This window comes from Cherax quadricarinatus, chromosome 43 (genome assembly GCF_038502225.1).
Source record: "Cherax quadricarinatus isolate ZL_2023a chromosome 43, ASM3850222v1, whole genome shotgun sequence".
Classification (NCBI taxonomy): domain Eukaryota; kingdom Metazoa; phylum Arthropoda; class Malacostraca; order Decapoda; family Parastacidae; genus Cherax; species Cherax quadricarinatus.
The window spans coordinates 15,655,175-15,674,192 of NC_091334.1; the positions used below are offsets into that span (position 1 = coordinate 15,655,175).

The 19,018-nt window shown below is 48.6% G+C and overlaps 1 protein-coding gene across 1 annotated transcript in view; it reads left to right on the forward strand.

The window, feature by feature from the left end:
• The window catches only part of LOC128694128 (uncharacterized), a 120,776-nt gene that overhangs the window by 77,372 nt on the left and 24,386 nt on the right, over window positions 1–19,018 (forward strand). The window contains exons 2-4 of the mRNA XM_070093609.1: window positions 15,436–15,539; window positions 17,087–17,364; window positions 18,133–18,319. Of these exons, the coding sequence (XP_069949710.1) occupies window positions 15,436–15,539; window positions 17,087–17,364; window positions 18,133–18,319 (569 nt within the window). The remainder of the gene's footprint in view (window positions 1–15,435; window positions 15,540–17,086; window positions 17,365–18,132; window positions 18,320–19,018) is intronic.

Sequence of the window (19,018 nt, forward strand, 5' to 3'; positions counted from 1 at the left end):
TCTCTCTTCTCATGCTGTACTCTATATTCGGTCTGCCTTCAGCTTCTATGATTCGCATGACCTTGCATTTGTACGGGATGTACTCAAGAAGCCACTTATTTGACCACATCTACAATCTGTTGCAGTCTTCCTGAAGTTCATCGTTGTCCTCTCATTTTATTATTCTTTTCATTACTTTTACATCATCTAGTAACAGTGATACATAGGACTCGGTACCCTCTGGCAGGTCAATTTCGTTTAGTAGAAACATTAGTGGTCCTAACACTGATCTTTGTGGAACCCCACTCGACACTCCCATTCTGATATCCCTTACTGTTACTCTCTGCTCCAGTGGGTCAAGGAGTACCTTTAAACCACTGCAGCACTCTGCCTTACTGCTGTTTGCTCTAATAATTTTTGGACTAATCCCTCATGTGGTACTGTATCAGATGTAGTTCAGTGCCTCTTGTCTCTCCTATATATATATATATATATATATATATATATATATATATATATATATATATATATATATATATATATATATATATATATATAATATTAAGGACCACATTAGCAATTTTATCAGTTTTCCGTCACTTATCGTGGTGGGAGTGATTGGTTGTACACATTTGAGTCACACAGTGCTTCAGCTGCTTCTCTCAGCACTCACGGACATAAGTGTCACCTGGTCACACAGTGCTTCAGCTGCTTCTCTCAGCACTCACGGACATAAGTGTCACCTGGTCACACAGTGCTTCAGCTGGTTCACTCAGCACTCACGGACATAAGTGTCACCTGGTCACACAGTGCTTCAGCTGCTTCTCTCAGCACTCACGGACATAAGTGTCACCTGGTCACACAGTGCTTCAGCTGGTTCACTCAGCACTCACGGACATAAGTGTCACCTGGTCACACAGTGCTTCAGCTGGTTCTCTCAGCACTCACGGACATAACAGTGTCACCTGGTCACACAGTGCTTCAGCTGGTTCTCTCAGCACTCACGGACATAACAGTGTCACCTGGTCACACGGTGCTTCAGCTGGTTCACTCAACACTCACGGACATAACAGTGTCACCTGGTCACACGGTGCTTCAGCTGGTTCACTCAACACTCACGGACATAACAGTGTCACCTGGTCACACAGTGCTTCAGCTGCTTCACTCAGCACTCACGGACATAACAGTGTCACCTGGTCACACGGTGCTTCAGCTGGTTCACTCAGCACTCACGGACATAACTCTCCACTTGCTTCACTAAACATCTCTGGATCTTTTACCAAGTTCTTCACATACTTTTCTCTCTCTGTTGATAATAATAATAATAACAATAATACTAATCTGCTGCTTCACCCTCATTACCTGCTCCTCCACACTTGTCTTCTTTAAGTGACTGTGGAGTAACTTTGTGTCTGTTGTCGTCTTTGAGTGACTGTGGAGTAACTTTGTGTCTGTTGTCGTCTTTAAGTGACTGTGGAGTAACTTTGTGTCTGTTGTCGTCTTTAAGTGACTGTGGAGTAACTTTGTGTCTGTTGTCGTCTTTAAGTGACTGTGGAGTAACTTTGTGTCTGTTGTCGTCTTTAAGTGACTGTGGAGTAACTTTGTGTCTGTTGTCGTCTTTAAGTGACTGTGGAGTAACTTTGTGTCTGTTGTTGTCTTTGACGTTATAATATTGTCAGTTTTTTCTCCAACTTTCCGTCTTTAAGTGTATTCGTTTCTGGTTTTCCTGCTTCTTTGATTCGTTTTATATTCTCAGCCCTCTTGCTTCTCTCATTCACCTCTCTGCATTCGTGTGTACTCACCTGTTTGTGGTGGTTACAGGGGTCGAGTCTTAGCTCCTGGCCCCTCCTCTTCGCTGTGTGTATGTGTGTTTTGCATTGTTTGATGGAATACTTGTGAATTTAAAACTCTTATTTATACCCGTCATCACTCCCAACTCTCTATCTCACATAGAGAGTATGAGAGCATTAGATGCTGTGGCTGGTGTTTCGACCATCTGGTGACAACAGGTGGTGAGTGAGCCCCATGATGTGGCTGCTGTGGTCCTTGTGTGAGTGTGACACTTCACGCAGGTGGTACAACAGGTGGTGAGGATGCTGGGGCAGGTGGTGTTCCCATAGGCTCAGAGACCCTTGGCTCGTGGGAAAAGAGTGCATCCAAGTTCCTCAAGGAGTTAGGCAAAAAACTCAACAGGGTAACTAGGGATCCCAGGGCAGCTAGTTTTCTGTACCAGCGACTCAGCGATGCTGTTCAGAGGGGTAATGCCTGTTGTATTTTGGGTACATAATATGTACTAGACATGTATCTCTCACATCTCATGTACTGTATATGCCATCTTTATATCAACAATGTATCTCTTAAACCTTTTGTACCATATTATGTAATAAAATATACCTATTGGTGAAAAAGAGTGAAAATATGGGGTGGTAGGGGAAGTGGAATATTCAAACGGCTTCAGGAAGAAATCCAAATATTCTTCCTTGAAGCCTTTTTCTCCACTTCTCCGAGGCTGTGGGTCCCACAATTTACACCAGAGGTCATCGGTCATCGAATTTCCCTATGGTTTGTATGCCATTGAAGTTCACTTCAGTTTAGAACATGTTATATACTGTTATAGCAGTGTAGAACGTGTACACTGTTTATGATACACCGCACGTGCCTGTAGCCACACGGTGTAAGTACTGTGTAAATATAACAGTTACTGCTATGACTTAGGTGGTTCAACACTTGTGGTGTTGCTAGGGAGAGCAACACTACAACACTTGTGGTGTTGCTAGGGAGAGCAACACTACAACACTTGTGGTGTTGCTAGGGAGAGCAACACTACAACACTTGTGGTGTTGCTAGGCAGAGCAACACTACAACACTTGTGGTGTTCCTAGGCAGAGCAACACTACAACACTTGTGGTGTTCCTAGGCAGAGCAACACTACAACACTTGTGGTGTTGCTAGGGAGAGCAACACTATAACACTTGTGGTGTTCCTAGGCAGAGCAACACTACAACACTTGTGGTGTTCCTAGGCAGAGCAACACTACAACACTTGTGGTGTTCCTAGGCAGAGCAACACTACAACACTTGTGGTGTTGCTAGGGAGAGCAACACTACAACACTTGTGGTGTTGCTAGGGAGAGCAACACTACACGAGAGGCTTAAGTCAACATGTTTCTCACTACGTGCAGAGTTATCCACTCAAAGTTCTACACACTGTAGCTTTATGAAGTGGAACATTGTGCAGCTTGTGTGTTTGTACTTCTGTATATGGACGCAGGGGTCGAGTCACAGCTCCTGGCCCCTCCTGTATCGTTGATTGTGTTGTATACATGTTAACCCATGCAGGACAAGCCACGTTAGAATGGAAATTTTTAGCTCAGCATTTGTTGTCTTCCTCACCACTCCTCCAGCTCCACCACTCCTCCAGCTCCAACACTCCTCCAGCTCCACCACTCCTCCAGCTCCACCACTCCTCCAGCTCCAACACTCCTCCAGCTCCACCACTCCTCCAGCTCCACCACTCCTCCAGCTCCACCACTCCTCCAGCTCCACCACTCCTCCAGCTCCACCACTCCTCCAGCTCCACCACTCCTCCAGCTCCACCACTCCTCCAGCTCCACCACTCCTCCAGCTCCACCACTCCTCCAGCTCCACCACTCCTCCAGCTCCACCACTCCTCCAGCTCCACCACTCCTCCAGCTCCACCACTCCTCCAGCTCCACCACTCCTCCAGCTCCACCACTCCTCCAGCTCCACCACTCCTCCAGCTCCACCACTCCTCCAGCTCCACCACTCCTCCAGCTCCACCACTCCTCCAGCTCCACCACTCCTCCAGCTCCACCACTCCTCCAGCTCCACCACTCCTCCAGCTCCACCACTCCTCCAGCTCCACCACTCCTCCAGCTCCACCACTCCTCCAGCTCCACCACTCCTCCAGCTCCAGCTCCACCACTCCTCCAGCTCCACCAGTCAGCCATCATCGATCCAGCATCTCCGACCCTCCCATCATCTCGATCATCGGTCCACACTCCATCCATCGGTCCCCATCACTCCTCATCGGTCGCTCATCGGTCCCATCATCGGTCGCCATCATCGATCGCCATCATCCCGATCCCCTCCATCGGTCGCATCATCGGTCGCATCATCGGATCGCCATCATCGATCGCCTCATCGTCATCGAACACTTATCATCATCGCATCGATCCCCATCATCGGTCGGCCCATCATCGGTCGCATATCGTACCACATCGATCACCCATCATCGGTCGCCCATCATCGATCCACGATCATCGTCCGCCATCATCGATCACATCATCGCTCATCGATCACCCATCATCAGGTCACCCATCATCGTATCACCATCATCGGAACTCAGGCATCATCGATCCGCCCATCATCGGATCACCCATCATCGGAATCACCCATCATCGAACTTCACCCATCATCGAATAATCACCATCCATCGGACATCTGACCCAATCATCGTCACCCATCATCGAATCCGCCCATCATCGGTATCACCCATCATCGGGAGAATCACTTACCCATCATCGATCGGCGCTCATCGTACTCGGTATCATCGGAATCACCATCATCGGAATCACCCATCATCGGTCGCCATCATCGGTAATCCGCCCATCATCGAAGGTCACTGCCATCATCGATGCTTATCTACTCGAATATCGCCATCGATCGGTTACCCATCATCGATCACTTATCATCGAGTCGCCCATCATCGATCACTCACATCATCGAATCACCATCATCGAGGAATCGGCCCATCACTCAGGAATCATCATCGATCACCATCATCCCAGGTGCCCATCATCGGAATCCGCCATCATCGGATCGACCCATCATCGAATCACCATCATCGATCGACATCATCGGTCGACATCATCGGATCACCACCATCAATCCGGTCACTTGCCATCATCGAATCTGCCATCATCGCATCATCGATCAGCCCATCCATCGGTGCATCATCGGTCATATCATCGACTCGGCCGATCATCGGAACAACCGTATCATCGTCAGGTCGCCATCATCGGTCGCCATCATCGTATACGCATCATCGGATCGGTATCATCGATCGCCATCATCGAATCGGCCATCATCGATCGCCCATCATCGAATCCGCCCATCATCGGAATCGACCATCATCGGTCGCCATCATCGGTCGGCGCTCCCATCGGTCACTTCCATCATCGGATCGGTATCATCGGTCCGCCATCATCGATCACCCATCATCGAATCACGCCGATCATGGTCACCCATCATCGAATCCGCCATCATCGGAATCAATCAGCATCACATCATCGAATCAGCCATCATCGAATACATCCATCGGATCGCCATCATCGATCTTACATCATCGAATATATCGGTCATATCATCGGAATCGACCATCATCGGAATCAGCCGCTCATCGGATCGCCATCATCAGGTCGCATCATCGGAATCGCCATCATCGGTATCGACCATCATCGGATCGAGCCGCTCATCGATCACGATCATCCGATCCACATCATCGATCACATCCCATCGGTATCGGTATCATCGAATCACTTACATGTCGGTCGCCATCATCGTCATCGCATCATCGATCTGTATCGATCACGCCATCATCGATCCGCCATCATCGGAATCGCCCATCATCGAATCGATCATCGGTCGAGCCATCATCGAATCGCCATCATCGAATCACCCATCATCGATCACCTTATCATCGATCGTATCATCGAAGCTAATATCGAATCGCATCCATCGGTGATCATCGGTCCATCCCATCATCGAATCACCCATCATCGACCACCCTTATCGATCGTCATCGGTCGCCCATCTATCAGCCAGCCTCCGCCAGTCACCCTCCTCTCCACCTTCTCAGCTCACTCCTCCAGCTCCACCCTCCTCAAGCTCTCTCCAGCTCACCACCTCATCAGCTCCACCTCCTCCAACCACCCTCTCCGCTCCACCTCCTCCAGCCACAACCATCATCTGGTAGCACCCTCTCCAGCTCCACCCTCCTCAGAATCCACCACTCCATCCAGCTACCACCTCCTCAGCTCCACCACTCCTCCAGCTCCACCACTCCGCCAGCTCCACCACTCCTCCAGGCTCCACCCTCCTCCAGCTCCACAACCACCTCTCATCACCACTCCTCCAGCTCTGCCTCCTCCAGCTCCACCACTCCTCCAGCTCAACCACTCCTCAGCTCCACCACTCCTCAGGCTCCACCACCACTCCTCAGCTCACACTCCTCCAGCTCCACCCATCATCGATCGCCCATCATCGATCCGGATCATCGATCAGCCCATCATCAGTCGCCATCATCGAATCACTTATCATCGGCTCCGCCCATCATCGGGAATCGCCATCATCGATCGACATCATCGATCGCCCATCATCGTCACCCTCATCGATCACCCGCCATCATCGATCGGTATCATCGGTCCGCCATCGGTCGAGCCATCATCGAATCGGTTATCATCGTCACCCATCATCGAATCACCCATCATCGGATCACCTTATCATCCGATCACAATCGCCGATCGCATATCGGATCGCCCATCATCGATCACTTGTCATCGGTCGCCATCATCGATCGACATCATCGATCGCCATCATCGGTCACCCATCATCGGTCCGCCATCATCGGTCCCATCATCCAGTCGCATCATCGGCTCAGCATCATCGATCGAACATCATCGAATCACCATCATCGTCCACCATCATCGGATCCGCCCATCATCGAATCGCCCATCATCGACTCAGGCCATCATCCGGCTCCGCCATCATCGAATCGCCATCATCGGTATCGCCCATCATCGAATCCAGCCATCATCGGATCGCCCATCCCGATCGCCCATCATCGGCCCACATCATCGATCTGGAGCTTATCATCGGAATCACCCATCATCGAATTCGGAGCATCGATACTTATCTCAGGTCACTTATCGATCGCCCATCATCGTCCGCCCATCATCGAGGTCGAGCCATCATCGGTATCATATCATCGGTCGATCATCGGAATCCTCCATCCATCCGTTCGGTATCACTCCGGAATCCGGAGCATCCGGATCCATCATCCGGTCCAGCATCCATCCGAATCCGCCCTCCACCAGCTCCAACACTCCTCCAGCTCCACCACTCCTCCAGCTCCACCACTCCGCCAGCTCCACCACTCCCCCAGCTCCACCACTCTTCCAGCTCCACCACTCCTCCAGCTCACCAACCTCCTCCAGCTCAACACTCCTCCAGCTCAACCAACCTCCTCCAGCTTCCACCACTCCTCCAGGCTCCAACACTCCTCCCAGCCTTCCAACCACTCCTCCAGCTCCAACCCTCCCTTCCGCTCACCTTCCTCCAGCTCCAACACTCCTCCAGCTCCAACACTCCTCCAGATCCAACACTCCTCCAGTTCCACCACTCCTCCAGCTCCAACACTCCTCCAGCTTCCAACCTCCTCCAGTTCCACCCTCCTCCAGCTCCACCTCCTCCAGCTCCACCACTCCTCCAGCTCCAACACTCCTCCAGCTCCAACACTCCTCCAGCTCCAACCACCTCCTCCCAGCTCCACCACTCCTCCAGCTCCACCCCTCCTCCAGCTCCAACCACTCCTCCAGCTCCAACCTCCTCCAGATCCAACACTCCTCCAGACCACCACTCCTCCAGCTCCCAACCACTCCTCCAGCTCCACCACTCCTCCCAGCTCCACCACTCCTCCAGCTACACCACTCCTCCAGCTCCACCACTCCTCCAGCTCCAACCACTCCTCCAGCTTCCACCACCACTCCTCCCAGCTCCAACCTCCTCCAGCCCCACCACTCCTCAGCTCCACCACTCCTCCAGCTCCACCACTCCTCCAGCTCCAACCACTCCTCCAGCTCCAACCACTCCTCCAGCTCCACCACTCCTCCAGCTCAACACCTCCAGCCTCCCAACCTCCTCCCAGATCCACTCCTCCAGTTCCACCACTCCTCCAGCTCCACCCTCCTCCAGCTCCATCCACTCCTCCAGCTCCACCACTCCTCCAGCTCCACCTCCTCCAGCTCCACCACTCATCGAATCCGCCATCATCCGGTCGCCATCCATCCTACCAGCCTCCGCATCGGTCCATCCATCGATCAACCTATCATCCGATCCTACTTATCCATCGATCCACCCATCATCCTTCAGCTCATTCCGGGATCACCCAGCATCCGACCCTCTCCGGTCACCATCCATCCGTCCAGCCATCATCCGATACCACCATCCATCCGAGCTCCACATCTCCCGCCGTCATCCTCCGGACCCTCCTCCAGGCTCCACCTCCTCCAGCTCCGCCATCCACTCCATCCAGGCTCGAGCGTCCTCCATCGGTCCACACTCCGCCATCATTCCGTCACCATCCATCCGACTCCGTCAGCGGATCGGACATCCTCGATAACATCATCGATCCATCCATCCGGATCGCCATCACCCTCCGATCCACCCGCTCATCGGCCACTCCTCCAGCTCCTCCTCCGATCCACCACTCTTCCAGCTCCACCACTCCTCCAGCTCCACCACTATCCAGCTCCAAGCACTCCATCAGCTCCACCATCATCCGATCCAGACTCCACCCCCTCCGGTCCAGCTCCATCCACCTCGGTCAGCACCACCCTCCATCCGCTCACCATCCATCAGAAATCACCCACTCCATCAGATCCGACCACTCTCCACCTCCCACCACCGGTCCTCCACCTCCACCCTCATCCAGAATCCACCCACTCCATCCGGATCAAGCCACCCTCCATCAGCTCGACCCTCCTCCAGCTCCGGCTCTCAGCTCCACCACTCCTCAGCGGTCACACTCCGGATCAGCCCATCAACCTCGGACCGGCCATCTCCACCCTCCTCCAGCTCACCACTCTCAGCTCCACACTCATCCAGCTCACCACTCATCGAGCTCAACCCACTCATCCAGCTGGCACCCACTCAGAATCCATCACCACATACCCATGTTGTGGCTGGTAGTCACCACATACCCATGTTGTGGCTGGTAGTCACCACATACCCATGTTGTGGCTGGTAGTCACCACATACCCATGTTGTGGCTGGTAGTCACCACATACCCATGTTATGGCTGGTAGTCACCACATACCCATGTTGTGGCTGGTAGTCACCACATACCCATGTTGTGGCTGGTAGTCACCACATACCCATGTTGTGGCTGGTAGTCACCACATACCCATGTTGTGGCTGGTAGTCACCACATACCCATGTTGTGGCTGGTAGTCACCACATACCCATGTTGTGGCTGGTAGTCACCACATACCCATGTTGTGGCTGGTAGTCACCACATACCCATGTTGTGGCTGGTAGTCACCACATACCCATGTTGTGGCTGGTAGTCACCACATACCCATGTTGTGGCTGGTAGTCACCACATACCCATGTTGTGGCTGGTAGTCACCACATACCCATGTTGTGGCTGGTAGTCACCACATACCCATGTTGTGGCTGGTAGTCACCACATACCCATGTTGTGGCTGGTAGTCACCACATACCCATGTTGTGGCTGGTAGTCACCACATACCCATGTTGTGGCTGGTAGTCACTACATACCCATGTTGTGGCTGGTAGTCACCACATACCCATGTTTTTGGAGATGGTCTAGAGATTACAGAGGTACAGAGTCCAGGAACTGTACCTCAACATTCTGATATCTAAGCAAATTACAGTTGTAATGAATTACAAGTTTGTAATTTGCTAACAATCATAAATGAGTTGTCTGCGCAGATGTGACTTGTTTGTGCAAAGCGTGTTCGCGCAGACGCCAGGTTGTTCGCCCAGACGCCAGGTTGTTCGCCCAGACGCCAGGTTGTTCGCGCAGACGCCAGGTTGTTCGCGCAGACGACAGGTTGTTCGCCCAGACGCCAGGTTGTTCGCCCAGACGCCAGGTTGTTCGCCCAGACGCCAGGTTGTTCGCCCAGACGCCAGGTTGCTCGCCCAGACGCCAGGTTGTTCGCCCAGACGCCAGGTTGTTCGCCCAGACGCCAGGTTGTTCGCGCAGACGCCAGGTTGTTCGCCCAGACGCCAGGTTGTTCGCCCAGACGCCAGGTTGTTCTCCCAGACGCCAGGTTGTTCGCCCAGACGCCAGGTTGTTCGCCCAGACGCCAGGTTGTTCGCCCAGACGCCAGGTTGTTCGCGCAGACACCAGGTTGTTCGCGCAGACGCCAGGTTGTTCGCGCAGACACCAGGTTGTTCGCCCAGACGCCAGGTTGTTCGCCCAGACACCAGGTTGTTCGTCCACACACACACACACACACACACACACACACACACACACACACACGCGCGCGCGCGCGCGCGAGACAAAATACTGGGTGGAATAGACAAGGTGGACAGAGACAGGATGTTCCAGAGATGGGACACAGAAACAAGGGGTCACAATTGGAAGTTGAAGACTCAGATGAGTCACAGGGATGTTAGGAAGTATTTCTTCAGTCATAGAGTTGTCTGGCAGTGGAATAGCCTAGAAAGTGACGTAGTGGAGGCGGGAACCATACATAGTTTTAAGACGAGGTTTGATAAAGCTCATGGAGCAGGGAGAGTGAGGACCCAGTAACAATGAGTGAAGAGGCGGGACCAGGAGCTATGAATCGACCCCTGCAATCACAGATAGGTGAGTACACACACACAACACAATAAAGCTCTTGGAGTAGGGAGACAGTGGACCTACTAGTGACTAGCTAAGAGGTAGGGACCAGGAGTTAAAATTCGACCCCCTGTAACTACAGATATGTGAGTACAGTAGGTGTGTACACAGTCTTTCTCTCAGGAAAGTGACTCAACAAGGAGGAAGTAAACAAATTTCAGTTAATTATACGTGAACAGTTGAAGTTTTAAGAAAACTGTGTAGATTTATATCTTGTGTGTGTGTGTGTGTGTGTGTGTGTGTGTGTGTGCATGTATTTGCCACCTCACCGGAAGTGTGTTGGGGCGCTGCGATACAACGCGGTTACATTATAATCACTCTTCTTGGGGCCGCGTGATCCTCCCTGGCTGTCACCTGGATGTTGTGTGTGTACCGGTAGCGAGTGCTTGATCAGTAGTACCGGTACTCCTCCCCAGTTACCCAGTAACGAGTAAGCGGCTCCGCTGGACCAGACGGTAGTAGATACTTCCAAGCGGCCAGATGGAAGATACAGTATGATGATACAATGATACTTCTATTTCAGCTTGATACAATGTTTGTACAAAGGTGAATAACATTTGGGTGTACCTGCAGAAAGCCACTATATATACAGAGCATTTCGGGCAAACTTAAATTGATTAATGAGGCGGTAACTAGATAAGTAATTTTATACATACAGTCACTTGGGTGAGTGTGATTATAAGTTTAGGAGTTTACAATGAATACAGGAGAAGTGAATATTCTATTTGTTCATGCTTATGGCTTTAACAAGTTTAATTGAGACGAATTACAGATTTGCTTATTAACATAAACAGGAGTTAAAAAAAACAAACCATACCACGGGTGGGGATAGAACCCACGATCAGTCATAAAACTCCAGACCGTCGCGTTAGGCACTGGGCCAGCTGGCTACAATAAGATTCATCCAACTAGGTATATTTATACATAATAGGAAGGTTAACATAGGCACCACAGGTGCCTATGTTAACCTTGTGTGTTGTAGAGGTCTGAGGAGCTCAAACCTCTACAACACAAAGTAAATGTAATAGTAATTATGAGCAAGGTAGATTATAGTGGAAAAATAAACATGATATTAGGAGACAGGGAACTCAGGCGCCTGTTATGACGGTTCAGGAGAGGCGTATTGAAATATAATGGAAACAATGCTATATTTAAAAAAAAAATAGCCATCGTAACACATAATCACTCCAGTAACTTCCCCAACTTTCTTCGAAGTCTGACACGTCAGTGTTGAAGGTTTCAAGCCGATTAAACGAGCCATTCTCAAGGTATCTCAGAGCAACTACAGTTGTGATGGTTTACTGTATATATAATAGACCGGTGGACACCTGCACATGCCAGTATTGCATGGACTTTTCCCCTCCTGGTTAAATTACATCGGCCTTCAAAATTTGAAGCCTATTGGATGAGGCATTCTCAAGGTATTAACAATAATCTTGGAAGAAGACTAACTTCAGGTAATCACTTGAATGTACTCCCTCGGGAATACCTGGAGGGCATCGGGGATCAACGCCCCCGCGGCCCGGTCTCAGACCAGGACTCGTGGTGGATCAGGGTCTTAACACCCAGGCTGTTACTGCTGGCCGCACGTAAACCGACGTAAGAACCACGGCCCGGCTGGTCAGGTACTGACTTTAGCTGCCTGTCCAGTGCCTTCTTCAAGACAGTCAGGGGTCTATTGGTAATCTCCCTTATGTATGCGTGGAGGCAGTTGAACAGTCTTGGGCCCCTGACACTTATTGTGTTGTCTCTCAGTGTACTCGTGACGCCCCTGCTTTTCATTAGGGAAATGTTGCATCTCCTGCCGAGTCTTTTCCTTTCGTAGGGAGCGATTTTCGTGTGCAAGTTTCGTACTAATCCCTCTAGGATTTTCAAAGTGTATACTTAACAAGCCACAACACCTTGGCTGGCTGGTACTGCTGCTACAGGGATACCTAACAAGTTACAATACCGTGGCTGGCTGGTACTGCTGATACAGAGATACCTAACATGCCACAATACCGTGGTTGGCTGGTATTGCTGCTAAAGGGATACCTAACATGCCACAATACCGTGGCTGGCTGGTACTACTCCCTCAGGGATACCTAACAATTCACATTACTGTGACTGGCAAGTACTACTCCCTCAGGGATATCTAACAAGTCACAATACCGTGACTGACTGATACTACCTCAGGGGTACCTAACAAGTCACAATACAGTGACTGGCTGGTTGGTTAACCAGAGATTAAAATTAAAAAATATTCACTGGAGTGCATCTATTATGTGCACTTTGCTTCACTTTCTACTTCAGTGACCATTTAACTTGTCTCTCTACACCGTGTTCTCCAGTCACACCGTGTACGTACTTTTACCCGAGTTCTCGCTCGTTCATTTCTACACGCTATAACATATTAAAAAATGTACAAGAGGGCCCACTTATACAGCAGGTTAGGTTCTGGGCTACAGCTGTCAATCTAAAAATCGCTGTAAAGTGAAACATGTTTCTCGTAATTTAGAAATTGCTGACACGTTCCTGCTGAAGAACTGGGATAGTGTGGAAAACCCTTACAATTCAGTAACAAGGACAGAAAAAGGGAGGACGCCATTTGTAATTTGGGAGCATTGGTTGTCGCAGAAATTCTGCTAATAATTCAGCATCTTCCGAGCCAAATTGGCGGGTAATAGGAACCCGTGCTAATGTTCCCTTCTGAAGAACTGGGACAGGAAATTTGCGGGACCTCAAGAATTACGTGTGTATGGCAGAAGATAAGGGATACGACCATCACTCACAGGAAAGTGTGCCATTAGTCTTTGCATTTAGATCTCTAACTGGCCAGTGTAGGGTCTAGGTGTTAGGTGTTGTGGTGTGATCCATCTACAGTAATTAAATGGTAAGTAGTAATACGAATTTCTTTTGTGTACCCAGGAAGCATAATCATATACAGTCCACATTATTTTATAATTTACCACTCCACAAAGGGGGCAGTAAAGCAACAGCAAAGAACTACAGACCGATAGCACTAACATCCCATATCATAAAAATCTTTGAAAGGGTCCTAAGAAGCAAGATCACCACCCATCTAGAAACCCATCAATTACACAACCCAGGGCAACATGGGTTTAGAACAGGTCGCTCCTGTCTGTCTCAACTATTGGATCACTACGACAAGGTCCTAGATGCACTAGAAGACAAAAAGAATGCAGATGTAATATATACAGACTTTGCAAAAGCCTTCGACAAGTGTGACCATGGCGTAATAGCGCACAAAATGCGTGCTAAAGGAATAACAGGAAAAGTCGGTCGATGGATCTATAATTTCCTCACTAACAGAACACAGAGAGTAGTCGTCAACAGAGTAAAGTCCGAGGCAGCTACGGTGAAAAGCTCTGTTCCACAAGGCACAGTACTCGCTCCCATCTTGTTCCTCATCCTCATATCCGACATAGACAAGGATGTCAGCCACAGCACCGTGTCTTCCTTTGCATATGACACCCGAATCTGCATGACAGTGTCTTCCATTGCAGACACTGCAAGGCTCCAGGCGGACATCAACCAAATCTTTCAGTGGGCTGCAGAAAACAATATGAAGTTCAACGATGAGAAATTTCAATTACTCAGATATGGTAAACACGAGGAAATTAAATCTTCATCAGAGTACAAAACAAATTCTGGCCACAAAATAGAGCGAAACACCAACGTCAAAGACATGGGAGTGATCATGTCGGAGGATCTCACCTTCAAGGACCATAACATTGTATCAATCGCATCTGCTAGAAAAATGACAGGGTGGATAATGAGAACCTTCAAAACTAGGGATGCCAAGCCCATGATGACACTCTTCAGGTCACTTGTTCTATCTAGGCTGGAATATTGCTGCACACTAACAGCACCTTTCAAGGCAGGTGAAATTGCTGACCTAGAAAATGTACAGAGAACCTTCACGGCGCGCATAACGGAGATAAAACACCTCAATTACTGGGAGCGCTTGAGGTTCCTAAACCTGTATTCCCTGGAATGCAGGCGGGAGAGATACATGATTATATACACCTGGAAAATCCTAGAGGGACTAGTACCGAACTTGCACAAGAAAATCACTCACTACGAAAGCAAAAGACTTGGCAGACGATGCAACATCCCCCAATGAAAAGCAGGGGTGTCACTAGCACGTTCAGAGACCATACAATAAGTGTCAGGGGCCCGAGACTGTTCAACTGCCTCCCAGCATACATAAGGGGGATTACCAACAGACCCCTGGCAGTCTTCAAGCTGGCACTGGACAAGCACCTAAAGTCGGTACCTGACCAGCCGGGCTGTGGCTCGTACGTTGGTTTGCGTGCAGCCAGCAGTAACAGCCTGGTTGATCAGGCTCTGATCCACCAGGAGGCCTGGTCACAGACCGGGCCGCGGGGGCGTTGACCCCCGGAACTCTCTCCAGGTAAACTCCAGGTACTGGTATTAATGTTTAGTATTGTAATCATTAATTTAATGTCAGGTCTAACTTTTTGCGAGTGGTGAAGAAGTGGGCATCGAGAGAGTTACAGATCGGTGACTTAAGTCCCATTTATCTCATTTTCGGTGACTTAAGTCCCATTTATCTCATCCAAATTATTTGCCTGTAATACCTGTAAACCTCATGCAGGTAATTTGCTCACATAATAATAATTCACAATAGGTTAGGCAAGCGTAGGATTCACTATATCAAGATCCCAAGATGTTGCTATGTCTAATTTGTTAACTTGTCGGTTTTATGAACTATTCATCTACATTCTTTAATAATATATAATATTTGCAACGTTGCAGGTACACCAGCACTGGAGGTGGTGGGCACCAGGGCTCCCTACTGCCAGGCAGGTCAGCCTGACCATGTTACCTCTGACCTCTCCACTGGTCCACCCAGGAACACGGTGAGTACACTACACATTACCTCAGCACTGTGAGTACACTACACATTACCTCAGCACTGTGAGTACACTACACATTACCTCAGCACTGTAGGTACACTACACATTACCTCAGCACTGTGAGTACACTACACATTACCTCAGCACTGTGAGTACACTACACATTACCTCAGCACTGTGAGTACACTACACATTACCTCAGCACTGTGAGTACACTACACATTACCTCAGCACTGTGAGTACACTACACATTACCTCAGCACTGTGAGTACACTACACATTACCTCAGCACTGTGAGTACACTACACATTACCTCAGCACTGTGAGTACACTACACATTACCTCAGCACTGTGAGTACACTACACATTACCTCAGCACTGTGAGTACACTACACATTACCTCAGCACTGTGAGTACACTACACATTACCTCAGCACTGTGAGTACACTACACATTACCTCAGCACTGTGAGTACACTACACATTACCTCAGCACTGTGAGTACACTACACATTACCTCAGCACTGTGAGTACACTACACATTACCTCAGCACTGTGAGTACACTACACATTACCTCAGCACTGTGAGTACACTACACATTACCTCAGCACTGTGAGTACACTACACATTACCTCAGCACTGTGAGTACACTACACATTACCTCAGCACTGTGAGTACACTACACATTACCTCAGCACTGTGAGTACACTACACATTACCTCAGCACTGTGAGTACACTACACATTACCTCAGCACTGTGAGTACACTACACATTACCTCAGCACTGTGAGTACACTACACATTACCTCAGCACTGTGAGTACACTACACATTACCTCAGCACTGTGAGTACACTACACATTACCTCAGCACTGTGAGTACACTACACATTACCTCAGCACTGTGAGTACACTACACATTACCTCAGCACTGTGAGTACACTACACATTACCTCAGCACTGTGAGTACACTACACATTACTTCATGTAATACGTAAAGCCACTGTCCTTATTTTCCAAGTCTAGATAATTGACGCATCTTTTCCTCTAAAGCAAGTTTATCCACGTTGAACATTTTGTTTTAAATCTTTAATTAAACCCATCTGTACAATACATTCAACAACAGTTTCCTTCAGATACACAACCCGTACTCAGGAGAATGAAACTTGTGACAGGGATGTGGTCCGAGTTGGAACCTTAACCAGTGACAAGTTCCATTCTCCTATGTGCGGGTTATCTGTGAATTGTTCCAGTCACAGTATTGGGCCTTTTTATTCTTTATTTAAGTGTTTTAACCTACTCTTCAAGTAGGAAGGCAGTGCTTCCTTAATTAGTAATACCTCTTATGCACAATTGAACTTGATACAGAAGTTCGAAATGTAAATGAGATTTGATAAAAGTAAAAAAAAAGAATAAGACTTTGACAGTTGAAAAATGTAATGGAAATGATTATTGAAAATATAATATACGTTAGGGTACAGAATATAACGGGATTTTGATAATTTTGGACATACAGTAATTTCCTGACATTATTATCCCCTGCTGCCTGCAGGTGGCATCCCCGGAGAGGAAGTCAGCTCCTGCAGGTGAAACTGCTGGGTCAGGAGGCCACGGGACAGGTGGTGGAGGGTCAGGAGGTCACGGGACAGGTGGTGGAGGGTCAGGAGGTCACGGGACAGGTGGTGGAGGGTCAGGAGGTCACGGGACAGGTGGTGGGGGGTTAGAGAGCAAGAAGCAGGACCCACCAAACAAGATATCTCTGACACTCAGCAAACGTGACCTCCTCCACCAGATGGTCAACCAGACCAAACAACACCGACAACAGATCAGGTCAGTGGTTACACTCTACTACTACTAGTCACTTTTGACTTTTTTTTTTTGGGGGGGGGGGCTATCCTAGGTAATTTACACGTATGTTACTATGTATAATAATCTGTGTAACTATATTTATGTGTACCTGTACCAAAATAAACTTATTTGCTGGGATTCCCTTTTCTTGTTTGGGGGACCCTGGCCTTATGCTAGGCTGATTAAGTTTATTTAGGCACAGGTATACGTATGTGCAATTATTATACATAGTTTAAATTACCTAGGATAACTCACAAAAGTCGAGAGTAATTTATTTCCATTGGGGTGCCAGAAAACACGAGGCTGAGCTCAGGGCAACCACAGCATTACTTTGTGTCCTCTGTATGACTTGATAAAGATCTTAACATATAGAAATGTTGCCATAATAAATATTTGTTCTGCAGACATGGCTTTCACTGCATCATTCACAGTGGAAGGTTGCAGCCAGGGCTGGCAGCAGAGTAGCAGGTCATTAATGTCATGTCCCCTCAGTCTGTCATGACATTTTTGTCTCGATTGTCTCTGACTACTTTGTATAGATTATCATTGTTATTGCATTTATGGGGAAGTGCTAAATCTGTAGGGGTCACATAATATCTGGTAAATGGGAGGCAGTTACATTGGATTCAAGGAGGGCATCTTCAGTTCCTGGGTTCAAGAACCCTTCACTGTCATAAAGGCACCCTCTGGTAGAGAGAAATCACTGTTCTTGTAAGGAGCCATATAACTTATATTGCTTGTCACCTTCAGGAGCTTGGAGAATGAACTCGAGCGCCTGCGCTCCGGGGACATGTTAAACAAGTGTGAAGTGGGTGTGTCGGAGGTGGAATGGCGGCCTGGGGATGTAGTGGGTGAGGGCTCCTTCTCCACTGTCTACAGAGGCTCCTACTGTGGCACTGAAGTAGCCGTCAAGGAACTCAAGTTTAAGCTCTCACAGGTACAGTACTGTCATCTTGAAATTTAAAACGTAACTTCTCTTTCTTGTTTCAAAAATCATGCATGCAATTACTTCTTGTAGTTAATTGTTGATGCAGCACCGTATAGTTGCTCGGTTAATTACACGAAAGACTTAAAGATGACAACGCTTGACCGTTCTGTCATTTATTAATATTTACTTATTACTGTACTGACACTTCATTGGCCTGATGCTGTAAATGGTATGTGTATCACTTTAAGCACTGTTAGTAGGTTCAGTAAGCCACAGGTTTCCTCTCCCTGTCAGGTTTGTAATATACTACATGGATTAGTACTGTATACTTCAGAAAATCATTCTGTCAAAGTCAATCATAGTTTTAAATTTCCAGACCATACCACGGGCGGGGATAGAACCCGTGATCAGAGAGTCTCAAAACTCCAGACCGTCGCGTTAGCCACTGGACCAGCTAGCCACAATAAGATTCGTCCAACTAGGTATATTTCTACACCATAGGAAGGTTAGCATAGGCACCACTGTGACCATAAATGCCAGTTTTTACAGACGAATCTCCAGCTAGCATGGCCGTGACGAACTCTAGCTCAAGTCCCCTCAAAGCCGTTAACATGACTTACGAAATCGTAATCGCGGGTTCTATCCCCGCTCATGGTATGGTTTCTTTGCAATCGTGTCATTATGATTTCGTGAGTCAAGCTAAATTTC